The 18,047-nt window shown below is 43.0% G+C and overlaps 3 protein-coding genes across 9 annotated transcripts in view; 2 read left to right on the forward strand and 1 right to left on the reverse strand.

The window, feature by feature from the left end:
• LOC110525499 (calcium-binding mitochondrial carrier protein SCaMC-2-A) overlaps positions 1 to 7,219 on the forward strand; it is an 8,799-nt gene extending 1,580 nt beyond the window's left edge. For 2 of the 3 annotated variants that reach the window (XM_036979626.1, XM_036979625.1), the window contains exons 2-10: positions 208 to 334; positions 468 to 555; positions 680 to 794; positions 3,995 to 4,153; positions 4,800 to 4,952; positions 5,134 to 5,241; positions 5,424 to 5,591; positions 5,683 to 5,833; positions 6,000 to 6,184. In XM_036979626.1, the coding sequence (XP_036835521.1) occupies positions 247 to 334; positions 468 to 555; positions 680 to 794; positions 3,995 to 4,153; positions 4,800 to 4,952; positions 5,134 to 5,241; positions 5,424 to 5,591; positions 5,683 to 5,833; positions 6,000 to 6,184 (1,215 nt within the window). In that variant the 5' untranslated portion in view covers positions 208 to 246. Of the gene's footprint in view, positions 1 to 207; positions 335 to 467; positions 556 to 679; positions 795 to 3,994; positions 4,154 to 4,799; positions 4,953 to 5,133; positions 5,242 to 5,423; positions 5,592 to 5,682; positions 5,834 to 5,999 lie in introns of all 3 variants that reach the window. The other variant, XM_021605651.2, reaches the window with a different exon arrangement.
• A 126-nt stretch (positions 7,220 to 7,345) lies between these two features.
• Positions 7,346 to 9,326, forward strand: LOC110525502 (probable palmitoyltransferase ZDHHC12). 4 transcript variants are annotated; one of them, XM_021605660.2, is made up of 5 exons: positions 7,346 to 7,524; positions 7,777 to 7,910; positions 8,013 to 8,093; positions 8,246 to 8,415; positions 8,561 to 9,326. In XM_021605660.2, exons 1-5 carry the CDS (start codon positions 7,428 to 7,430, stop codon positions 8,874 to 8,876), a joined length of 798 nt encoding a protein of 265 aa, XP_021461335.1. In that variant the 5' UTR covers positions 7,346 to 7,427; the 3' UTR covers positions 8,877 to 9,326. The 4 variants fall into 4 exon arrangements, with proteins under 4 accessions (XP_021461335.1, XP_021461333.1, XP_021461336.1 ...); XM_021605658.2 differs by having other exon boundaries at positions 7,347 to 7,524; positions 8,004 to 8,093; XM_021605661.2 differs by having other exon boundaries at positions 7,347 to 7,524; positions 8,249 to 8,415.
• Positions 9,257 to 17,693, reverse strand: LOC110525501 (serine/threonine-protein kinase N2). Of its 2 annotated transcripts, none has more exons than XM_021605657.2 (19): positions 17,242 to 17,693; positions 16,808 to 16,949; positions 14,797 to 14,948; positions 14,354 to 14,576; positions 14,089 to 14,235; positions 13,714 to 13,823; positions 13,337 to 13,480; positions 13,154 to 13,229; positions 12,875 to 13,055; positions 12,566 to 12,707; positions 12,305 to 12,394; positions 12,118 to 12,209; positions 11,812 to 11,988; positions 11,624 to 11,686; positions 11,463 to 11,539; positions 11,196 to 11,338; positions 10,900 to 11,007; positions 10,666 to 10,746; positions 9,257 to 10,521 (listed from the first exon to the last, which is right to left on the reverse strand). In XM_021605657.2, the coding sequence occupies exons 2-19, from the start codon at positions 16,938 to 16,940 to the stop codon at positions 10,318 to 10,320; spliced, it is 2,343 nt and encodes a 780-aa protein (XP_021461332.2). In that variant the 5' UTR covers positions 16,941 to 16,949; positions 17,242 to 17,693; the 3' UTR covers positions 9,257 to 10,317. The 2 variants fall into 2 exon arrangements, with proteins under 2 accessions (XP_021461332.2, XP_021461331.2); XM_021605656.2 differs by having other exon boundaries at positions 14,797 to 14,951.
• Positions 17,694 to 18,047: the final 354 nt, after the last annotated feature.

An 18,047-nucleotide genomic window follows, 5' to 3' on the forward strand; every position in this document is an offset into this window, starting at 1 on the left:
AAGAATGACATTATTCACACTTTAGCCTCCTTCCAGGTGCTTACAATACATTCCATTAGTATTGTCCACCTCCAGAGAAGTCCCCAGTCTAGGCTTTACTACAGTTGATTGATTTTCAATCGGCCCCTCTATAATGTCTCATAATAGAAAGCAGGTCAGTGTGCCTTTCCACTGTTGTTGATCATTTGGTTTTGTTTGCCTCTGCAGAAAGCAGTGAAAAGTGCAGATAAGGACCTGGATGAGCAGATGGTCTTCGAGGAGTTTGTGAACTATTTGCAAGATCATGAGAAAGACCTGAGACTTGTCTTCAAGAGCCTGGACAGAAGGAGAGCTGGTATGCAATTATCCACAAATCAGCTGTTACAGTTTGGGGACATACCTTAGCTACCACACAATTCAAATGTTTTTTTTCTGATTTAGGTGGAATTCTGATTGGTGATGAATTGTCTTTTTCCATTGTGATTCAGGTCAAATATATTCTAAGGAAATCGTGGAGTCACTCCAGGACCTTGGTGTTCACATATCACAGCAGCATGCCGAGAAGATCCTACAATGGTAAGATATTATAATGGCGCAGTGTTCCCTTAAGATTTTGGTCAATCTTGTCAGTATGTCTTTTGTTACCAGTTTGATTCATATTCTCAAGAGTTTATGGTTTTGTTTTCATCTTTGTCAATAGCATGGATAAGAATGGCACAATGACCATCGACTGGAATGAGTGGAGCAACTACCCTCTGCTACACCCCAAAGAGAACAACATCCCTGAGATCACCCTCTACTGGAAACACTCCACGGTGAGGAGGGTGGGAGGGCGGGAGGGCGGGGGGTGTGAACTAGCTATCCAGCAAGCAGGGAACAATTCTATTTCACGTTAATTTGAGTACACTCATTCACAAAATTGTGAATAGGGATGTTAATCCTATTACATAGATTAACACTGTGAACGGACGTGCCTCACCATTTAAGTCTTATTAGTGTTTAAATAGGACAGGAACGCTCTGAATGTAATGGCCATCATGAATTACCCCCTTGTATATCAAATGTTGATTACAGTTTTAATTATCCCTTGTGTAAAATGTTTATTACGTTTGTAAAGTGTTAAGAGGACACTCAAATTATCCCCTCGGTATTCAGAACCACTTTCACAGGACAGTGTGTTCTTGGGCAGCATGCGGGTGGGGTAATGAAATACAGTATGTCTTAATAAGAAAAGCCAGCTCTAAATCTTAGCCTGTTTACCTCTCCTATGTGTCAAGAGCTACAGAACAACATTTATAAGCCGAGCGGGGGCAAAAAATATTCGGAAGCATTGCTTGGAGATGGGATGACCACCCAAAACAAAGGCCAAGGAAAATGTCCCACTGCATTCACTCAAGTCACTTTGGCCTGACCATCTCATGCCAGTAGTGTTACTCACACTTATATAACGTGATTTTAATATCAACTTGGCGATCATGAAATAGTTTTCAGCTGGTGATTCATCTCTGGCATGGTAAAGCTTCAGGGGGATAGAGCCTGTACTCTGGCATGGTAAAAGCTTCAGGAGGATAGAGCCTGTACTCTGGCATGGTAAAGCTTCAGGGGGATAGAGCCTGTACTCTGGCATGGTAAAGCTTCAGGGGGATAGAGCCTGTACTCTGGCATGGTAAAGCTTCAGGGGGATAGAGCCTGTACTCTGGCATGGTAAAGCTTCAGGAGGATAGAGCCTGTACTCTGGCATGGTAAAGCTTCAGGAGGATAGAGCCTGTACTCTGGCATGGTAAAGCTTCAGGGGGATAGAGCCTGTACTCTGGCATGGTAAAGCTTCAGGGGGATAGAGCCTGTACTCTGGCATGGTAAAGCTTCAGGAGGATAGAGCCTGTACTCTGGCATGGTAAAGCTTCAGGAGGATAGAGCCTGTACTCTGGCATGGTAAAGCTTCAGGAGGATAGAGCCTGTACTCTGGCATGGTAAAGCTTCAGGAGGATAGAGCCTGTACTCTGGCATGGTAAAGCTTCAGGAGGATAGAGCCTGTACTCTGGCATGGTAAAGCTTCAGGAGGATAGAGCCTGTACTCTGGCATGGTAAAGCTTCAGGGGGATAGAGCCTGTACTCTGGCATGGTAAAGCTTCAGGAGGATAGAGCCTGTACTCTGGCATGGTAAAGCTTCAGGGGGATAGAGCCTGTACTCTGGCATGGTAAAGCTTCAGGGGGATAGAGCCTGTACTCTGGCATGGTAAAGCTTCAGGGGGATAGAGCCTGTACTCTGGCATGGTAAAGCTTCAGGAGGATAGAGCCTGTTCTCTGGCATGGTAAAGCTTCAGGGGGATAGAGCCTGTACTCTGGCATGGTAAAGCTTCAGGGGATAGAGCCTGCACTCTGGCATGGTAAAGCTTCAGGGGGATAAAGCCTGTACTCTGGCATGGTAAAGCTTTTGGGGGATAGAGCCTGTACTCTGGCATGGTAAAGCTTCAGGAGGATAGAGCCTGTACTCTGGCATGGTAAAGCTTCAGGGGGATAGAGCCTGTACTCTGGCATGGTAAAGCTTCAGGGGGATAGAGCCTGTACTCTGGCATGGTAAAGCTTCAGGGGGATAGAGCCTGTACTCTGGCATGGTAAAGCTTCAGGGGGATAGAGCCTGTACTCTGGCATGGTAAAGCTTCAGGGGGATAGAGCCTGTACTCTGGCATGGTAAAGCTTCAGGAGGATAGCGCCTGTACTCTGGCATGGTAAAGCTTCAGGAGGATAGAGCCTGTACCCTGGCATGGTAAAGCTTCAGGGGGATAGAGCCTGTACTCTGGCATGGTAAAGCTTCAGGGGGATAGAGCCTGTACTCTGGCATGGTAAAGCTTCAGGGGGATAGAGCCTGTACTCTGGCATGGTAAAGCTTCAGGGGGATAGAGCCTGTACTCTGGCATGGTAAAGCTTCAGGGGGATAGAGCCTGTACTCTGGCATGGTAAAGCTTCAGGGGGATAGAGCCTGTACTCTGGCATGGTAAAGCTTCAGGGGGATAGAGCCTGTACTCTGGCATGGTAAAGCTTCAGGGGGATAGAGCCTGTACTCTGGCATGGTAAAGCTTCAGGGGGATAGAGCCTGTACTCTGGCATGGTAAAGCTTCAGGAGGATAGAGCATGTACTCTGGCATGGTAAAGCTTCAGGGGGGTAGAGCCTGTACTCGGGCATGGTAAAGCTTCAGGAGGATAGAGCCTGTACTCTGGCATGGTAAAGCTTCAGGAGGATAGAGCCTGTACTCTGGCATGGTAAAGCTTCAGGGGGATAGAGCCTGTACTCTGGCATGGTAAAGCTTCAGGAGGATAGAGCCTGTACTCTGGCATGGTAAAGCTTCAGGGGGATAGAGCTTGTACTCTGGCATGGTAAAGCTTCAGGAGGATAGAGCCTGTACTCTGGCATGGGCTTTGCAAAGGCACCTCTGTAGGGACTTGTACCCAAAGCTATGTCTAGAGTCGGGAGTCTCGCTGGCTGAGTCAGATAGCTTTACAAGAAGGGAACATGCACTCTATTCTATACCCTTATAATATCAGCAGTCTGAACCATGACATCAAAGCACAAACACCCTTATTTTCTCTCTGGTTTGATATCAGATTACAAAGAAATGGCCCAGAAATAGCAGAGCAGGAAACAACAGAATTCAACTTGCTTCCCAACACAGAACATGAAGTAATCACTGACCTAAAGCCTCATGACCGGTGACCTATGTTTTGAGGGATGAGGGCAGACGCACACTGCACATTTCACTGTCAATACCACTCTTCCCTGTCCCAACCTCTAGATGAAAGTTTTGTGTATACATGGGGCCTTAGAAATCACACACACTGAAAAATGTTCAGTCACCCCCCCCCCCCTCTTTTTTTTTTCTCTTTTTTTAAAAATAAATAGCTTGACTATATTTATAATTGCAAACTGCTCTTAGATAGCTCCAATGTCTTTTGGGCCAAAAGAGAAGATAATAGCATATAATAATACTCATGTTCTATATATTTCTACTCTCTGTAGCTCTTTGATGTAGGTGAGAATCTGATGGTGCCTGATGACTTCACAACAGAGGAAAAACTGTCAGGAATATGGTGGAGGCATCTGGTTGCAGGCGGAGGTGCAGGAGCAGTGTCCCGAACATTCACCGCCCCCTTAGACCGACTCAAAGTACTCATGCAGGTAAGAAGCCCTTGATCTACTGTCTTAATAGATAGTATGACAGCCATGTATTCCCAACAACAGTTTGAGTCCTAGTAATGGTACACCTAGCCCTCAATAACCAATGTATTTATTACCTAAGAGCCATACATGGGTTAATGAGTACGTAGATTATTGCCAGAACAGAGGGCAAGAGTCCTGGGGGCTGTTCGTTCCCACCGGCTCATTCAGCTGACCAATGTTAGTGGCTAAGAGCCAGCACATCGTCTCTGGTGAGTTGTGATTGGCTGCATCAGGAGAGATTAGATCTGCTTTTACGTGATAGCAATGTGGGGATCAGTAACCCCTGATTGGCGTTAGTGGATCTGTTTGAACAAGTCGTCTAGTGTCATCTTGTGTTGTTACAACTGATACCAGAACACTGACTTGTTCCACACTGATCCCGTTGAGCAAATATGTTCACATTCTCAAAGCCTATGCCGGATAACTGAAGTAATGTTATGAGAATAAAAGGCCAACTTTCATGTAAATCATGAATTGGCATCAATGGAAGATGTGCATGAACATTTGAGTTAAGCGCACAGATCTCAATTCAGAATACGCCCCTAATTGTGTTATTGTTCATGTGACTTCTGTATGATAAACATTGATATTCTTTATTTGTCAGGTCCATGGTTCCAGTAGCAACAACATGTGCATCATGAGTGGGCTCACCCAGATGATCAAAGAAGGTGGGATGAGGTCGCTGTGGAGAGGGAACGGAATGAACATCGTCAAAATTGCACCTGAAACTGCCATTAAGTTCATGGCTTATGAGCAGGTACTTGCTCCTATATAATTTTCTTAATTTCTATTACTCTTTTTAAAATGATATATAAACCATTATTATAATTCCCTAATCTCAATTTCTGAAGTGAGGACCAAGTTCATGTTCTAACCAGTGTCTGCCCCATCTTATTTTCTCCCCTCTCTCCTTTCAACTGAAAAACTCTCTGGCACAGATCAAGCGTTTGATTGGCAGTGATAAGGAGACACTTGGCATCCTGGAGCGTTTTGTAGCTGGCTCTATGGCTGGAGTCATCGCTCAGAGCACCATCTACCCCATGGAGGTGAGCAGCCATCAATCATCCCCCCTATCATAGACCTGGGATGATTACATCTATTATTGTTGTCAGGATAGAAAGGACAAAAATGAATGATTGATTTGCAAATAAATTAGTAATGCCAATGTTTTCAATCTGATTACATGCCACCTGCTAGATTTTCATAGTCTTTCATTTCTGAACACAAGGTTCTGAAAACACGGCTTGCCTTACGAAAGACTGGTCAGTACTCTGGCATCTCTGACTGTGCAAAGAACATCTTTAGGAGAGAGGGGCTGGGTGCCTTTTACAAGGGCTTTATCCCCAACATGATGGGCATCATCCCCTACGCTGGAATCGACCTGGCTGTGTATGAGGTAAGAAGAGACCCGGATATAACTTAACAAAGCTGTTTTCACTGCATTGTATGCTCCATTTGGAATTATCTGACTGTTATTTTTTCCACAGACATTGAAGAACTCCTGGTTAGAAAAGTATGGCACCAAAAGTACTGACCCGGGAGTGTTAGTTCTGCTTGGCTGTGGCACAATCTCCAGCACCTGTGGTCAGCTGGCCAGCTACCCCCTAGCCCTGGTCAGGACCCGCATGCAGGCACAAGGTGAGACCTTCAACAATACACCTAATTTACACTGCTTATATTCTTTCAAATATATTAAATCTTACTTATTTTATTGCGATGCAGTTATAAATTACTACCAGTTTTGCTGTTCCTTTGTATTCATCTTTGGCTCTAATGCTGACTGTGTGCCATGTCTCTCCTATAGCCATGATGGAGGGCAGCCCACAGATGACAATGTCAGGGCTCTTCAAACAAATCATTCAGACAGAAGGGGCCACTGGCCTCTACAGGGGCCTGGCCCCTAACTTCCTGAAGGTCATTCCAGCTGTCAGCATCAGCTATGTGGTGTACGAGAACCTGAAGATGTCGCTGGGAGTTAAGTCACGATGAGAAGGTGACTCACGACATCTGAATGGTTCAGCTTTGACGTGTGTGTGTGTGTGCGTGTGTGAGTGAGATCCCTCCGAGTTGAGGCTAAGGAATCTCTGACACTTGAGGTTTGTGGAGCCATCTCATTCTATGAATGCCAGAAGATGGAGTAGAACAAGGGACAATATAATGAAAAGACAAGGTATCAACTCTGTGAGCTTAAGTTTTCTGAGTAGTTATTGGTTATCTCCCCCCCCCCCCCCCCCCCCCACCCCAACCCACCACATTTGCCTGATATGAAAATTATATTTGTTCATGTTCCTAGAATATAAGAAATTGGGAAAAAGCACGTGGTGATTATTTCCCCTTCTCACTTGGTGCAGATAGACAATGTATTCACACTGCCATTTATTTTTGTTTTTTATTGTCTGGGTATGACAGTTAAGAATGGAATGTTTTTTGTTGTTCAGAACACAGCACTAACTGGCTTTATGTTCATAGGTGTGATTTGTTATGGATGACTAGAGAGAGCCATATTATGTACAAGTATTGTGGGTGTGTTTGCAAAATAAGATCTCATTGGCTTCTTATGCAATGTTAAAGAGCATGTATTTGTAAACGTTTTCAATGCAAACCATGCAATAAATTATTGCTTGAGTCCATCCTGCATATTTTCACTTAATATATAACTGTAATAGTTTGTCCATTTACATTTAGTTGGTTATTCTGGAAATGCACAATAATTACTTCTGTGTTGAGTGCAAATCTCTGTATATGAGCTCAAGTCAAGATCAGGAGAGTCTTGGTTGTCAGGACACTTAATCATTGTCTTTATACCTAAAACCAAACATGATTTTAGAGCTTTGAGAAGATCGATGAGTAATACTAATGCACTTTAATTCATGCTGGAGACACTTTTGAGTGTTTTGCATTCACTTTAGATTGAAACTGGGAATTCACTTCAACTTCTGTAAATAATCATTTTATTATTAAACATTTTTTATGAGCCATTTTGTACAATGTTCTTTGAGCAAATAAATGAAAAGTATTGTATAATATTCACGTGTATTTCTTGACTCCTCGCGTGTGTGTTCTTGTGGCTGGATGTTAAATAAGGGTATTTTATTAAAACGACTCCGGTTTTAGAGTTGACACCAACCTTTCCTCCCATTGAGTTCAGTACTAAGTTTGACACAAACGACATGCAGTACCAAAACAGGAAGTTGCAAATAAAACTAGCTAGTGTTCGTTCAATCATGCAACGATGTTTAAAAACGTGTTTCGATCTGGTTTTCTAATTAGGACCACACATGTCCTCCTAACATGGGTTATTACACTGATACTATTCTTACATGACACCGGTAAGTTAGCTTCTCTTCGAGGCGAATCATATTAATTAGCCATTTAGTTAGCTAACGTTAGCTTACCAGGCAACACAGACTGGAGACTGTCACATTATGAAAACAATACTCTTGATAGCTTGCAGGCTAGATAAAGTGGTTGCTCTCAGCCATATATTTTAGTCACAGCGAATACAATAGTAATTTTAACAACAACCTCCCACGTGTTGGATTTATGTGGTGTTTAAGTAAGTTTATATTTTGCCTGTTAAGATCTCCGAAGACAAAGGGAGAATGGAGAGTTGATGCAGCCTGTAGTGTTTTCCTTGCTAGTCCTGCTGTCAGTGATGCTGTATTTCACTGTCTCTCTGATGGACCCGGGCTTTGTTCTTTCTGACAGTGTCAAGGTGAGCCTTAACCCCCAACCCTCCCCCAAAACCCCTTCTGATAAGATGTATTCCATACTGATGTTACATTATATTTGTCTTTGAATGTGTGAGTATGCCCAGGGCTCAGGTGAAGAATTGGAGGAGATGATCCCTCAAAACCCCATACCTCGCCTGCGCCGGTGTGGCTACTGTCTGCTACAGGTAGGACAGCAGGAAGAATACCATCCAGTTGCAGTTAGATCATTAATAACTTAATAACTACAATCTTGGATCACAGATGAGATTACATATTGGGGGTGTGCTATGGTGATGTTAGTATGTATGACTCCTTGTTCTCTCCTCTTTGTCTCAAGCAGCAGCCCATGAGAGCTAAGCACTGCCAGGCCTGCAAACATTGTGTGCGACGGTTTGACCATCACTGTCCGTGGATAGAGAATTGTGTGGGTGAGAGAAACCACCGCTGTTTCATCATCTATCTGGCTGTTCAGCTGCTTGCTCTACTCTGGGCATTGCAGATTGCTTGGTGAGTGTGGGTGATTTAACCTGATGAAAGTAGCTATGAGGTATTATTATTGCGATGTAGATTAAATACTATTTGTCCCACATACGCAATAGTTCCCTTGTTGTATTATTGATGTCAATATCATTTGATGTACTCTGTCTTTCAGGTCAGGTTTCCATTCTTCTGGCACTTGGAAACTGTGGCTCATTGTGAATGGGTTTTTGCTGGCAGCGCTGTGTGTTGTAGGTGTGTTGTCCTTGGTGGTGGTCCTGCTCCTGGGCTGCCACCTCTATCTGATCTCCATCAACTCCACCACCTGGGAGTTCATGTCCCGCCACCGGATCACCTACCTGAAAAGCTACAGTGACGAGGAGAACCCCTTTGATCGTGGCATTCTCTGTAATCTTTGGGACTTCTTCTGCATGTGCCGAACTGTGGTGTGGGAGCAGGTGTACTACAGAGGGAGCCACAATCACGTCTGACCTCACTCTACAGACAACATGCCCATACCAGGCTATAGGATTAAGCCAGGGTTGTGGCACCGCGTAGGCCTTCCATTCTGCTTCCCCCATAATTTAGATTTTTTGCAAAGTTGAAGTTGCCTAATGTTTTGATATTTATGTAATACATGGTCCTAGGTATTTTTTATTGTTTTGTTTAACTGAGTGACAGTTTATCGTGAGTCATTGAGTATGCTATTTTCCATGTTGAACTAATGATGTACTGTAATATTGAAAGGTGTTGATCAAAAATGTTATGCATTAGCTTTAGTACTCTGTTTTATAATATGTTGAAACGTCGGAATTTTTACCTGTATTCTTTGATAAAACTTTTCACTCTTTGATTAATTGGAAATAATGTATTCATATTTTTGTATTTATTGACATAGACAACACAATAAAACACTAATGATTTCAATGAATATGCATTCATTTTGTCTCATATACATTTCTTTGTGGTAATCCACATACATTCATACAGTAATGCATAATTATTAGCAGCAACTATTGAATCGTTTTAATAGCAAAATAAATACTATTTCTATCATAATCAACTATCAGCCTCTCACTTCACAATCTCACTCGTTATTGCATTAAGTGCTCAATCCCACAATATTGGTTTATTCATAAATATGGCTACCTTATTTAATGGCTTCTCTCATGAAAATGTCTACATAAAACTAAGTTCACAACAAGTGTGCCATGCACATTTTAGTCACACTAAAAATAATAAATTGGCTGGTAGGTAGAAAGTAGATATGTTAGTAGGAGTTAGTAGTTAAACACACATTGGTAGGGAATGACTGGACCCAGATATGAGAACATGGAATTTTTCATCTTCACACAGAACAACATTTTGAAAAGACATTGTAACAGGAATAAATAGCCTTTTTCATTTGCTCAGTCAAGGCAGTGGGCAAAGCCTCTCACAGTGATGCATAGAAATGGCAGCGTGTACCTCTCTAAAGGGAACAGTTATCTGATAATAGCAAAATAAGCAAAGGCCACAAAGCATGCTCAAATTCTGTCCACATTAGACCGCTCATCAAATCTGTTATGTTTCGTAGATGGCAGCCAATTGTATTTGAGTGAAATCCAGAGCATTACACACTAGTGTTAATGTTTGGATATCACTGGGTACTATAAACAATGAAACAGTCATAGAACCTGGCCGTCAGACTAATTCATGGCACAGAAATACCAGGGTTGCATTCAAATTACTTTCTACCTGCACATATCCCATATCCTGCTTGGTTGAGTTGGTTGATGATGGCTTTTGATGGCAGTGAGGACAGTCCGCCTCATCTACATGTACCGTTGGGGCGAGCTACATTCAGTTATTGTCAGTTATGAAAAGGTTGTGCTATGGAACTGTTCATGCAACTGTTTCATGAGCTGGATGCAACCCTGGTCTCTGATTGCTTCATCCATGCAGGGCTGAGAAGTCAAAATCTGCGAAGGCCTCCTGCTGCTCAGGGGAGAGGCTGCAGGACACGGGAGGAGGTGACAGGATCGGCTGGAGACTCGTGAACTCGCTGTCAAAGTTACTGACATCCACAGACTCCTTAATTTTTGGCAGGAACGGAGGTTTCACTTTTTTAGCTAGCAGTGCATCCCAGTCTATAGTCTGTTTGTCAAATAGATACAGTGCATATGGGTTAAATTGCAAAATATAAGTTATTTTCCTACAAGCATCTCAAAGATAAGGTTGATGCATTTACAGTATATCTAAAAGCATTGATTGAAAATTATTTTATTTAAACTAAATAACCTTGAAGAATTTCTCTTCCTTGACTTCATTTGCGTCCCCTTCTCCGGCTCCCAGCCTTTTCTCTGGATTCCTCTTAAGAAGCTGCAGGGAGGAGGGGTTTGATTAGGGATCAGCATGCACAGACAGGGGGATGGTTCAAACACGGATATTTTCAAAACAAAACTATTTCTGAACGGTTTCCAAATATATAAAAATATGAGAGACAGAATGAGCAGAGAAAGGGGAGGTTGTTACCTTTTGAATGATGGAGATGGAGTCTGGAGAGAGGCATCCAGGATACTGAACATCATCATTGACTATGCTGTCAAACACCTCCTCTTCATCTTCTCCTGGGAATGGAGACTGGCACAAGATGGAGAGGGGGAAGCCTTTAGTCTGATATATGACCACCAGTCATTGAAACTATAAAGCTTTACATTTCTGTGTATTTGTACTGTTATTATTGATTTGTGACTGTTTTTGTTGTTGTTGTTTACAAAAATATATGACTGTGTTTTATGGAGTGTGTTTCTGGTCTGTTGATGACTTACTTCTCCCACAAGCATCTCAAAGATAAGGACGCCCATGCCCCACCAGTCCACAGCTCGTGTGTAGTTATCATCAGTAAGCACCTCAGGCGCCAGGAACTCTGGGGTTCCACAGAATGTTGATGTCCGGTCGCCATGCCCCATCCCTGCCAGTACAACAACAGATGGAGCAGCATTTAACTAAATGCTCACACACATACAATTTGTCATATGTAATTTCCACACATAACCACAAACCCTGTCGTAAGATATAATAAACCATAATTTTACCTTCTTTACAAAGTCCAAAGTCTGTGATTTTAACAAATCCGTCTGCATCCATCAGCAAGTTGTCTAACTTCAAATCTCTATGAAAAACACATGCAAATGAAATAAGCTGTAGCCAGAGCTGTATTAAGTGCTAGTTAATATGACTCATAGACACGACTCACCGATAAACTATCTTATTCAGATGCAGGAACTCTAGACCCAGCAAAACACAGGCTGAGTAGAACCTGTAACACAAAGAAAATACACATTTGCACTGTCCAAATGTTTTTTTAATGGCACGTGCATGTGTGTGTGTATGTGTGTGTGTGTGTGTGTGTATGTGTGTGTGAGCTTGTCGGGTAAAACTCACCTGGTCTGCAACTCAGAGAAGACGTTATTATGGATGTGAATCATGAGGTCTCCTCCTGGTGAGTACTCCATGACAAAACAAACATGCTCACTGGTCTGGAAACAGCCGTGCAGGTTGACCAGGAAAGGGTGCCTCGATGCATTGATCATCTCGAAGATCCTCCTCTCACACATAAGACTGTGAAGGCATCAGAAAGAGCATTTCTTACTGTAAATAAGTTATTATCTGTGGGTATCACTAATGTATTTGTGTAAGGTGAGCAAGGCTATTCATTGTATAGTATATGTCCCAATAAAGAACATTAACCTGTCCACTTCATCACGGGTTACAATATCCCTCTTCTTCAAGGCTTTAATGGCATAGAGTTTTCCTGTCTTCTTCAACTCAGCTAGAAGTACCTGGATAGGGTGAACATTGGCGTACATGAAGCAGTGGGCTGTGCAAAATCATATAGTGCTGTAAAATAATGTTGTGTTGGCAAAAAAGTCTGGACCTTTCCAAAGTGTCCTCTTCCCAAGACAGAGATACATTTGAAGTCTTCCATCTGCATCCTTGTTCTCTCTGTGTAGTTTTCAATGGAGGACTGAAAAGAGACGGACGGATATGCTACGAAGGTAGAATCATGAAGCAATCAAGGCCAGTCATTTGTTCAAATAGCAAGTCTACCAATGCACTTTATGCACTTTACTTTAACAAGATGACAATAGACTGGAACCACCATTTTATGTTTAGTGGAGCTGGTATGGATGTTTACCTCTTTTTCTGTCAGAGTAGGCATAGGTGGTGTTTTCTGTGCTGTTGACACCGTGTTGGGGATGTTTCTTCCTTGGTCAACGCTAAACGTTTTAAATGCTAAACGCTCCTCACTTATGTTAAGACTAATCACCGGCACTTCACTGCAGATATAGAGAAACACAGTGATGGTCATATATTCAGGGAAATCATGCAATGATAAAGATATTACATATACTCCCATAACCAAATATTCTTATAAATACACTACACAAAATACTTATTTGACTATTTCTACTGTTTCCATGGGCAGCTATGTGTAATTTCTCACCCTGGCAGTAGGGGGGTTGACCGAGTGGCCTTATTGGTAGAAGGTGAGGGGTTGACCACAACATCAGAGGAAGTAGACGGACTCAAAGTGGTAAAGGAACATTGAGGCAGGACACTCATCATCAGATGACCCCATGTGGCAAAGTTCATGTTCATCTGGGCAGCACGAAGGAAGTTCTTCCCTGAGTGGAGGGACAGGAACACCCATCAACACTTATCATCAACAGTAACATGAGTAGGTCTATTTGATCTGTGACCACAGCCAGGTTACATACAGTACCTTTCTCTTTTGTGAAAATGCACCTCTGACGCCTTAGTTTGGGTTGGCGCTCAATCACAGGGTTGACAAACGTAATCTGCAAAGCCACCAGAAAAACAAGTAGCTTGTTACATATGGGTATCTGGTTGATAGACCGAACTCTGGCAAAGCCATCTCACATTCAGAAATATAAAGGAATCAGACCTCAGTGAAGAGTGTTCCCTGGGGCTCTAGGCACAAACACAGGGTATGTCGTTGGTTGTCCAGGAACTCTTCCAGGCGCAGGTACTTGACTGCACACATCACCCTCCAGTCTTGCCAGTAGATCCCAATCTCTAGCTCCCGAGACTGTGGGGGCACAAAGGTGCATGTGCAATCTACCAACTGAGAAACTATATGGTATTTTGCCAATACAGACACTTTCAGACTATGTACAACAATTCCATAGAGTTCCCATACAACCAGTTATGTGAAGTACAATGGTTCCTCCTGGTGTTCAGTTAAAAGAACTATGCCTCAACCAGTCACCTCTCCCACTTCAACTGGTTGTATCAATTTCCCACTTCATTGCCACTACTTACCCGCTCCAGTTGGATGCTGAAGCTTTGTCTCCAGGCCTGCTTGCTCAAAGGTCTCCAGTGGGTATGACCCACCACTCTGTTATCCAGTTTCAACACTGCACTTATCTCCACTGCCAGACAGAAAGTCTGATATTACTGTCCTATACTGTACTTCCATGACTACAATAACATTTAGTAGAGATGGTTCTACAGGTGCAGTACTTGGGATATTCAAATGCAACAACCATAGCTTCAACACAAAGTCACTGGCCCTCTGGGCACTAACCCTAATACCATACAGACGCAGTACACTCCCCTGCAGACGAGGAGGTAGTGGATGTTGAATCTAACACTAAAGAGCTGTGTAGGGCTAAGGTCCTTTATATGGGGACTTACAGGAGAGGTTTTCTGTGTGATCAGGTTGGCTGTTGACATTGAAATCTGGTGGGCTCTCCGGAGAAGAAGATCCACTGGTTATTTGGCCTCGTCCTGGCAGTGATTTCAGCAAGTCCTCACATCCCAGAAGCATGACCTCAAGTGTGCCTGTAAAATATTACATGCATCAGGAGAACAGGCCTTAAAATAAACATTATCATTCTGCTTTTACATCAGATCCATAAACAGACATAACATACCTGTAAGGTTTGAAGATAGTAGTTACCTGTTAGGGAGGCAGGCTTGAGAAAGGATGAGGAGGTGGAGGAGGGGAAGGAGCAAAGTAGGCAATTTTGCGGTTGTCCCTCAGGGGGTGGGTATACTGTAGGGAGCCCCTGCTTGGTGACAGGCTCCCGGAGAGCCTCCTGAGATGACTCCCCCAGGCGGTGCTCCAGAGAAAGTCGCAGAAGATCTAGCTTCTGAGAAGAGTCTTGCACACGGGACCGGGCCTGGTAGAGAGATTTATGCATTTTCCCATACATGCATAGCATAGGCACAAAAACAAATGTTCCAACCAAGACTCTTTCCACTCTCAAACTAACTAATTGTGCAAAATATTCATTAGTCCCTCTGAAATTATACTAAGTTTGTAGGTTGTTTTTAGAATGTTTTCAAATAGAATTGTAAAACAATAAAAAATAGTTTATAGATACATTCTAGCTAGCCCACCTCAGCCAGGGCCAATTGGTCCTGGGATGGCAGCTCCTCAAGCTGCTTCACCACATCCCTGGCCACCTTCACCACCTCTGTCTCTCTCTGGACATAGTGTTTTAACTCAAACACATGGATGTCCAGGGGATTTACACCCACTGGGGTACTTCCTTCTGGATCAAAGATGCATGAGAAAACAGGCCAAGTTCAGACTTAGACTGCATGGAGAAAGCATTATGATATATCCTCATATAGGTAATACAGTTGTCATTTTCAGTGATCTTACATTTTTCATAATCCTACCAGCATATAAAATAGCAAGCAAAACAAACACGGGAACTACAGAGCATCGGAAAGCATTCAGACATCTTCGCTTTTTCCACATTTTCTTATGTTACAGCATTATTCTAAAATTGATTAAATTGTTGTTTTTTTCCTCATCAATCTACACACAGCAAAAACAGGCCTTTAGAAATGATTGCAAATTAATCAAAAATAAAACACTGAAATATCACATTTACAATAAGTATTCAGACCCTTTATTGAGTACTTTGTTGAAGCACCTTTGGCAGCATTACAGCCTTGTGTCTTCTTGGGTATGATGCTACAGGCTTGGCACACCTGTATTTGGGGAGTTTCTCGCATTCTTCTCTGCAGGTCCTCTCAAGCTCTGCCAGGTTGGATGGGGAGCGTCATGGCACAGCTATTTTCAGGTCTCTCCGGAGATGTTCGATCAGGTTCAAGTCTGGGCTCTGGCTGGGCCACTCAAGGACATTGAGAGACTTGTCCCAAAGCCATTCCTTCATTGTCTTGGCTGTGTGCTTAGGGTCTATGTCCTGTTGGAAGGTGAACCTTCACCCCAGTCTGAGGTCCTGAAGCAGGTTTTCATCAAGGATCTCTCTGTACTTTTCTTTGTTCATCTTTCCCTAGATCCTGACTAGTCTATCATACCCTGCCGCTGAAAAGCATTCCCACAGCATGATGCTGCCACCATCATGCTTCACCATAGGGATGGTATTGGTCAGGTGATGAGCGGTGCCTTGTTTCCTCCAGACGTGACGCTTGGCATTCAATCTTGGTTTCATCAGACCAAAGAATCTTGTTTCTCATTGTCTGAGAGTGTTTTAGGTGCCTTTTGGTAAAGTGCAAGTGGGCTGTCATGTGCCTTTTACTGAGGAATGGCTTCCATCTGGCCACTAATACTGTAAAGGCCTGATTGGCGCTGCAGAAATGGTTGTCCTTTTGGAAGGTTTTCCCCATCTCCACTGAGAAACTGTGGAGCTCTGTTAGAGTGACCATCGGATTCTTGGTCACCTCCCTTCTCCCCCGATTGCTCAGTTTGGCCTGGCGGCCAGCTCTAGGAAGTCTTGGTGGTTCCAAACTACTTCCACTTAAGAATGATGGAGGCCACTATGTTCTTGGGGAGGTCTGTGCCTTGACACAATTCTGACTCTACAGACAATTCCTTTAGACCTCATGGCTTGGTTTTGGCTCTGACATGCACTGTCAACTGTGGGACCTTATATAGACAGATATGTGTCTTTCCAAATCATGTCCAATCAATTTAATTTACCACAGGTGGATCAATCAAGTTGTAGAAACATCTCAAGGTTGATCAATGGAAACAGGATGCACCTGAGCTCAATTTCGAGTCTCATAGCAAAGGGTCTGCATACTTATGTAAATAAGGTATTTCTGTTTTTTATTTTTAATCATTTGAAAAGAAAATCAAAAAACCTGTTTTCACTTAGTCATTATTGGATATTGTGTGTAGATTGATGAATAAAAACATGTATTTAATCAATTTTAGAATAAGGCTGTAATGTATCAAAATGTGGGAAAAGTAAAGGGGTCTGAATACTTTTCGAATGCACTGTACCTAACAAATTATAGTAAGATACAAGACAGTAACCTATCTGATGGCAGTTCAATCCTGATAGCATTTTCAATTCTGTGCAAAGATGTGGATTGAGTTAACTGTATATTGTAACCATGATCACCTAACTAAACTGTACCATAAAGCTCTGACCTCCATGATTGGTGCTGTCATGGTTGCTGCTCCCATCCCCAACACCAGTCTGGGTGACTTTGATAATCTGCATTCGGATCAGCTCGATCTTGGAACGGCTGTCCTGCAGCATCTGCTGAGCTGTAGACAGCATCTCCAGATCCTGGAAAGTGATAATAACACTAACACAATGATGCGGAAACACACCCAGTCCAGTACAGTACACCTGAACAAAACCTGCTCTATGTTTATTGATCCAAGAAAATAAATACTCTGATAGTCTGTCTGACTCATAAAATAGTGGTGAATGAGAAACTGAAAAACAAGAGGCATCTGTGTAAGTCTCAGCTCTGCCAGTGTCCAATCTGAAAAAAAGGTCTGTATGAGCTAAAAATAATAATACAAACATGCCTAAACCAGGTGAAAACAGTAGTATGACCATGCACTTCACTAACCTCGGAGCACTCCTGTCTCTCCTTGCTGAATAAGGGCTAATTTGTCATCCTCTTGGCCACAGGAGGGCTTCTCACATTGCACCTTTCCACCTTCACTATCCTTGAAAATACAACAAGTCCTCTGCTGTTGTTGTTGCAGAGCATCAGTGGCAAACAAGCAGGCAGGGTTCCTCCTGAAGCTGCTTTACATCTTGTGAATCTGGTCACACAGCAGTCTTTCCTTGTGTTTGTTTTCACCTCTCTGCTGACTGCTCTGCAAAATCCCTCTTCCACTGCATCCTGTTCTCCTCTTCTTTCTGTTACTAATCACTCTCTCACCCCTCCCTCTCTCTCTCTCTCTCTCTCTCTCTCTCTCTCTCTCACTGTGTTTTTCCTGTGTAGGCTTCCTGCAGGGGTGGCAGGGATCCCTCTGCTGTGCCAACACTGCTGTTAGTCTGTGAGTGCTGATGTCCCTGTCCAGGCTCAGCATTGGCCAGCGCAGAACCACATGTTCCCCTCTGTCACCAACCAAAGACAAACACAGAGACGCTCTCCACAGGACAGGCAGAGAGCATCCAGCTAGAGCCTTTCTAAACCCATTCCAGCATGGGGGAACGCCTGGGACATACATCAAACGCTCCTGGGAGTCAGCTCTTTATGCAGAAGGACATGTCTTTAAGTCCAGTTTTAAATGGGATGCATGCAGTGTAATAATTGTAAAAATATGTGCACTTATAAAATAGCGTTATGTTATAATTTTTACACTATGCTAGGAGAAGTGTGGGATAAGATTGATGAGCACTGGGTGACAGAACGAGCAATGTATT

Source organism: Oncorhynchus mykiss, chromosome 6 (assembly GCF_013265735.2).
Source record: "Oncorhynchus mykiss isolate Arlee chromosome 6, USDA_OmykA_1.1, whole genome shotgun sequence".
NCBI classification, from domain to species: Eukaryota; Metazoa; Chordata; class Actinopteri; order Salmoniformes; family Salmonidae; genus Oncorhynchus; species Oncorhynchus mykiss.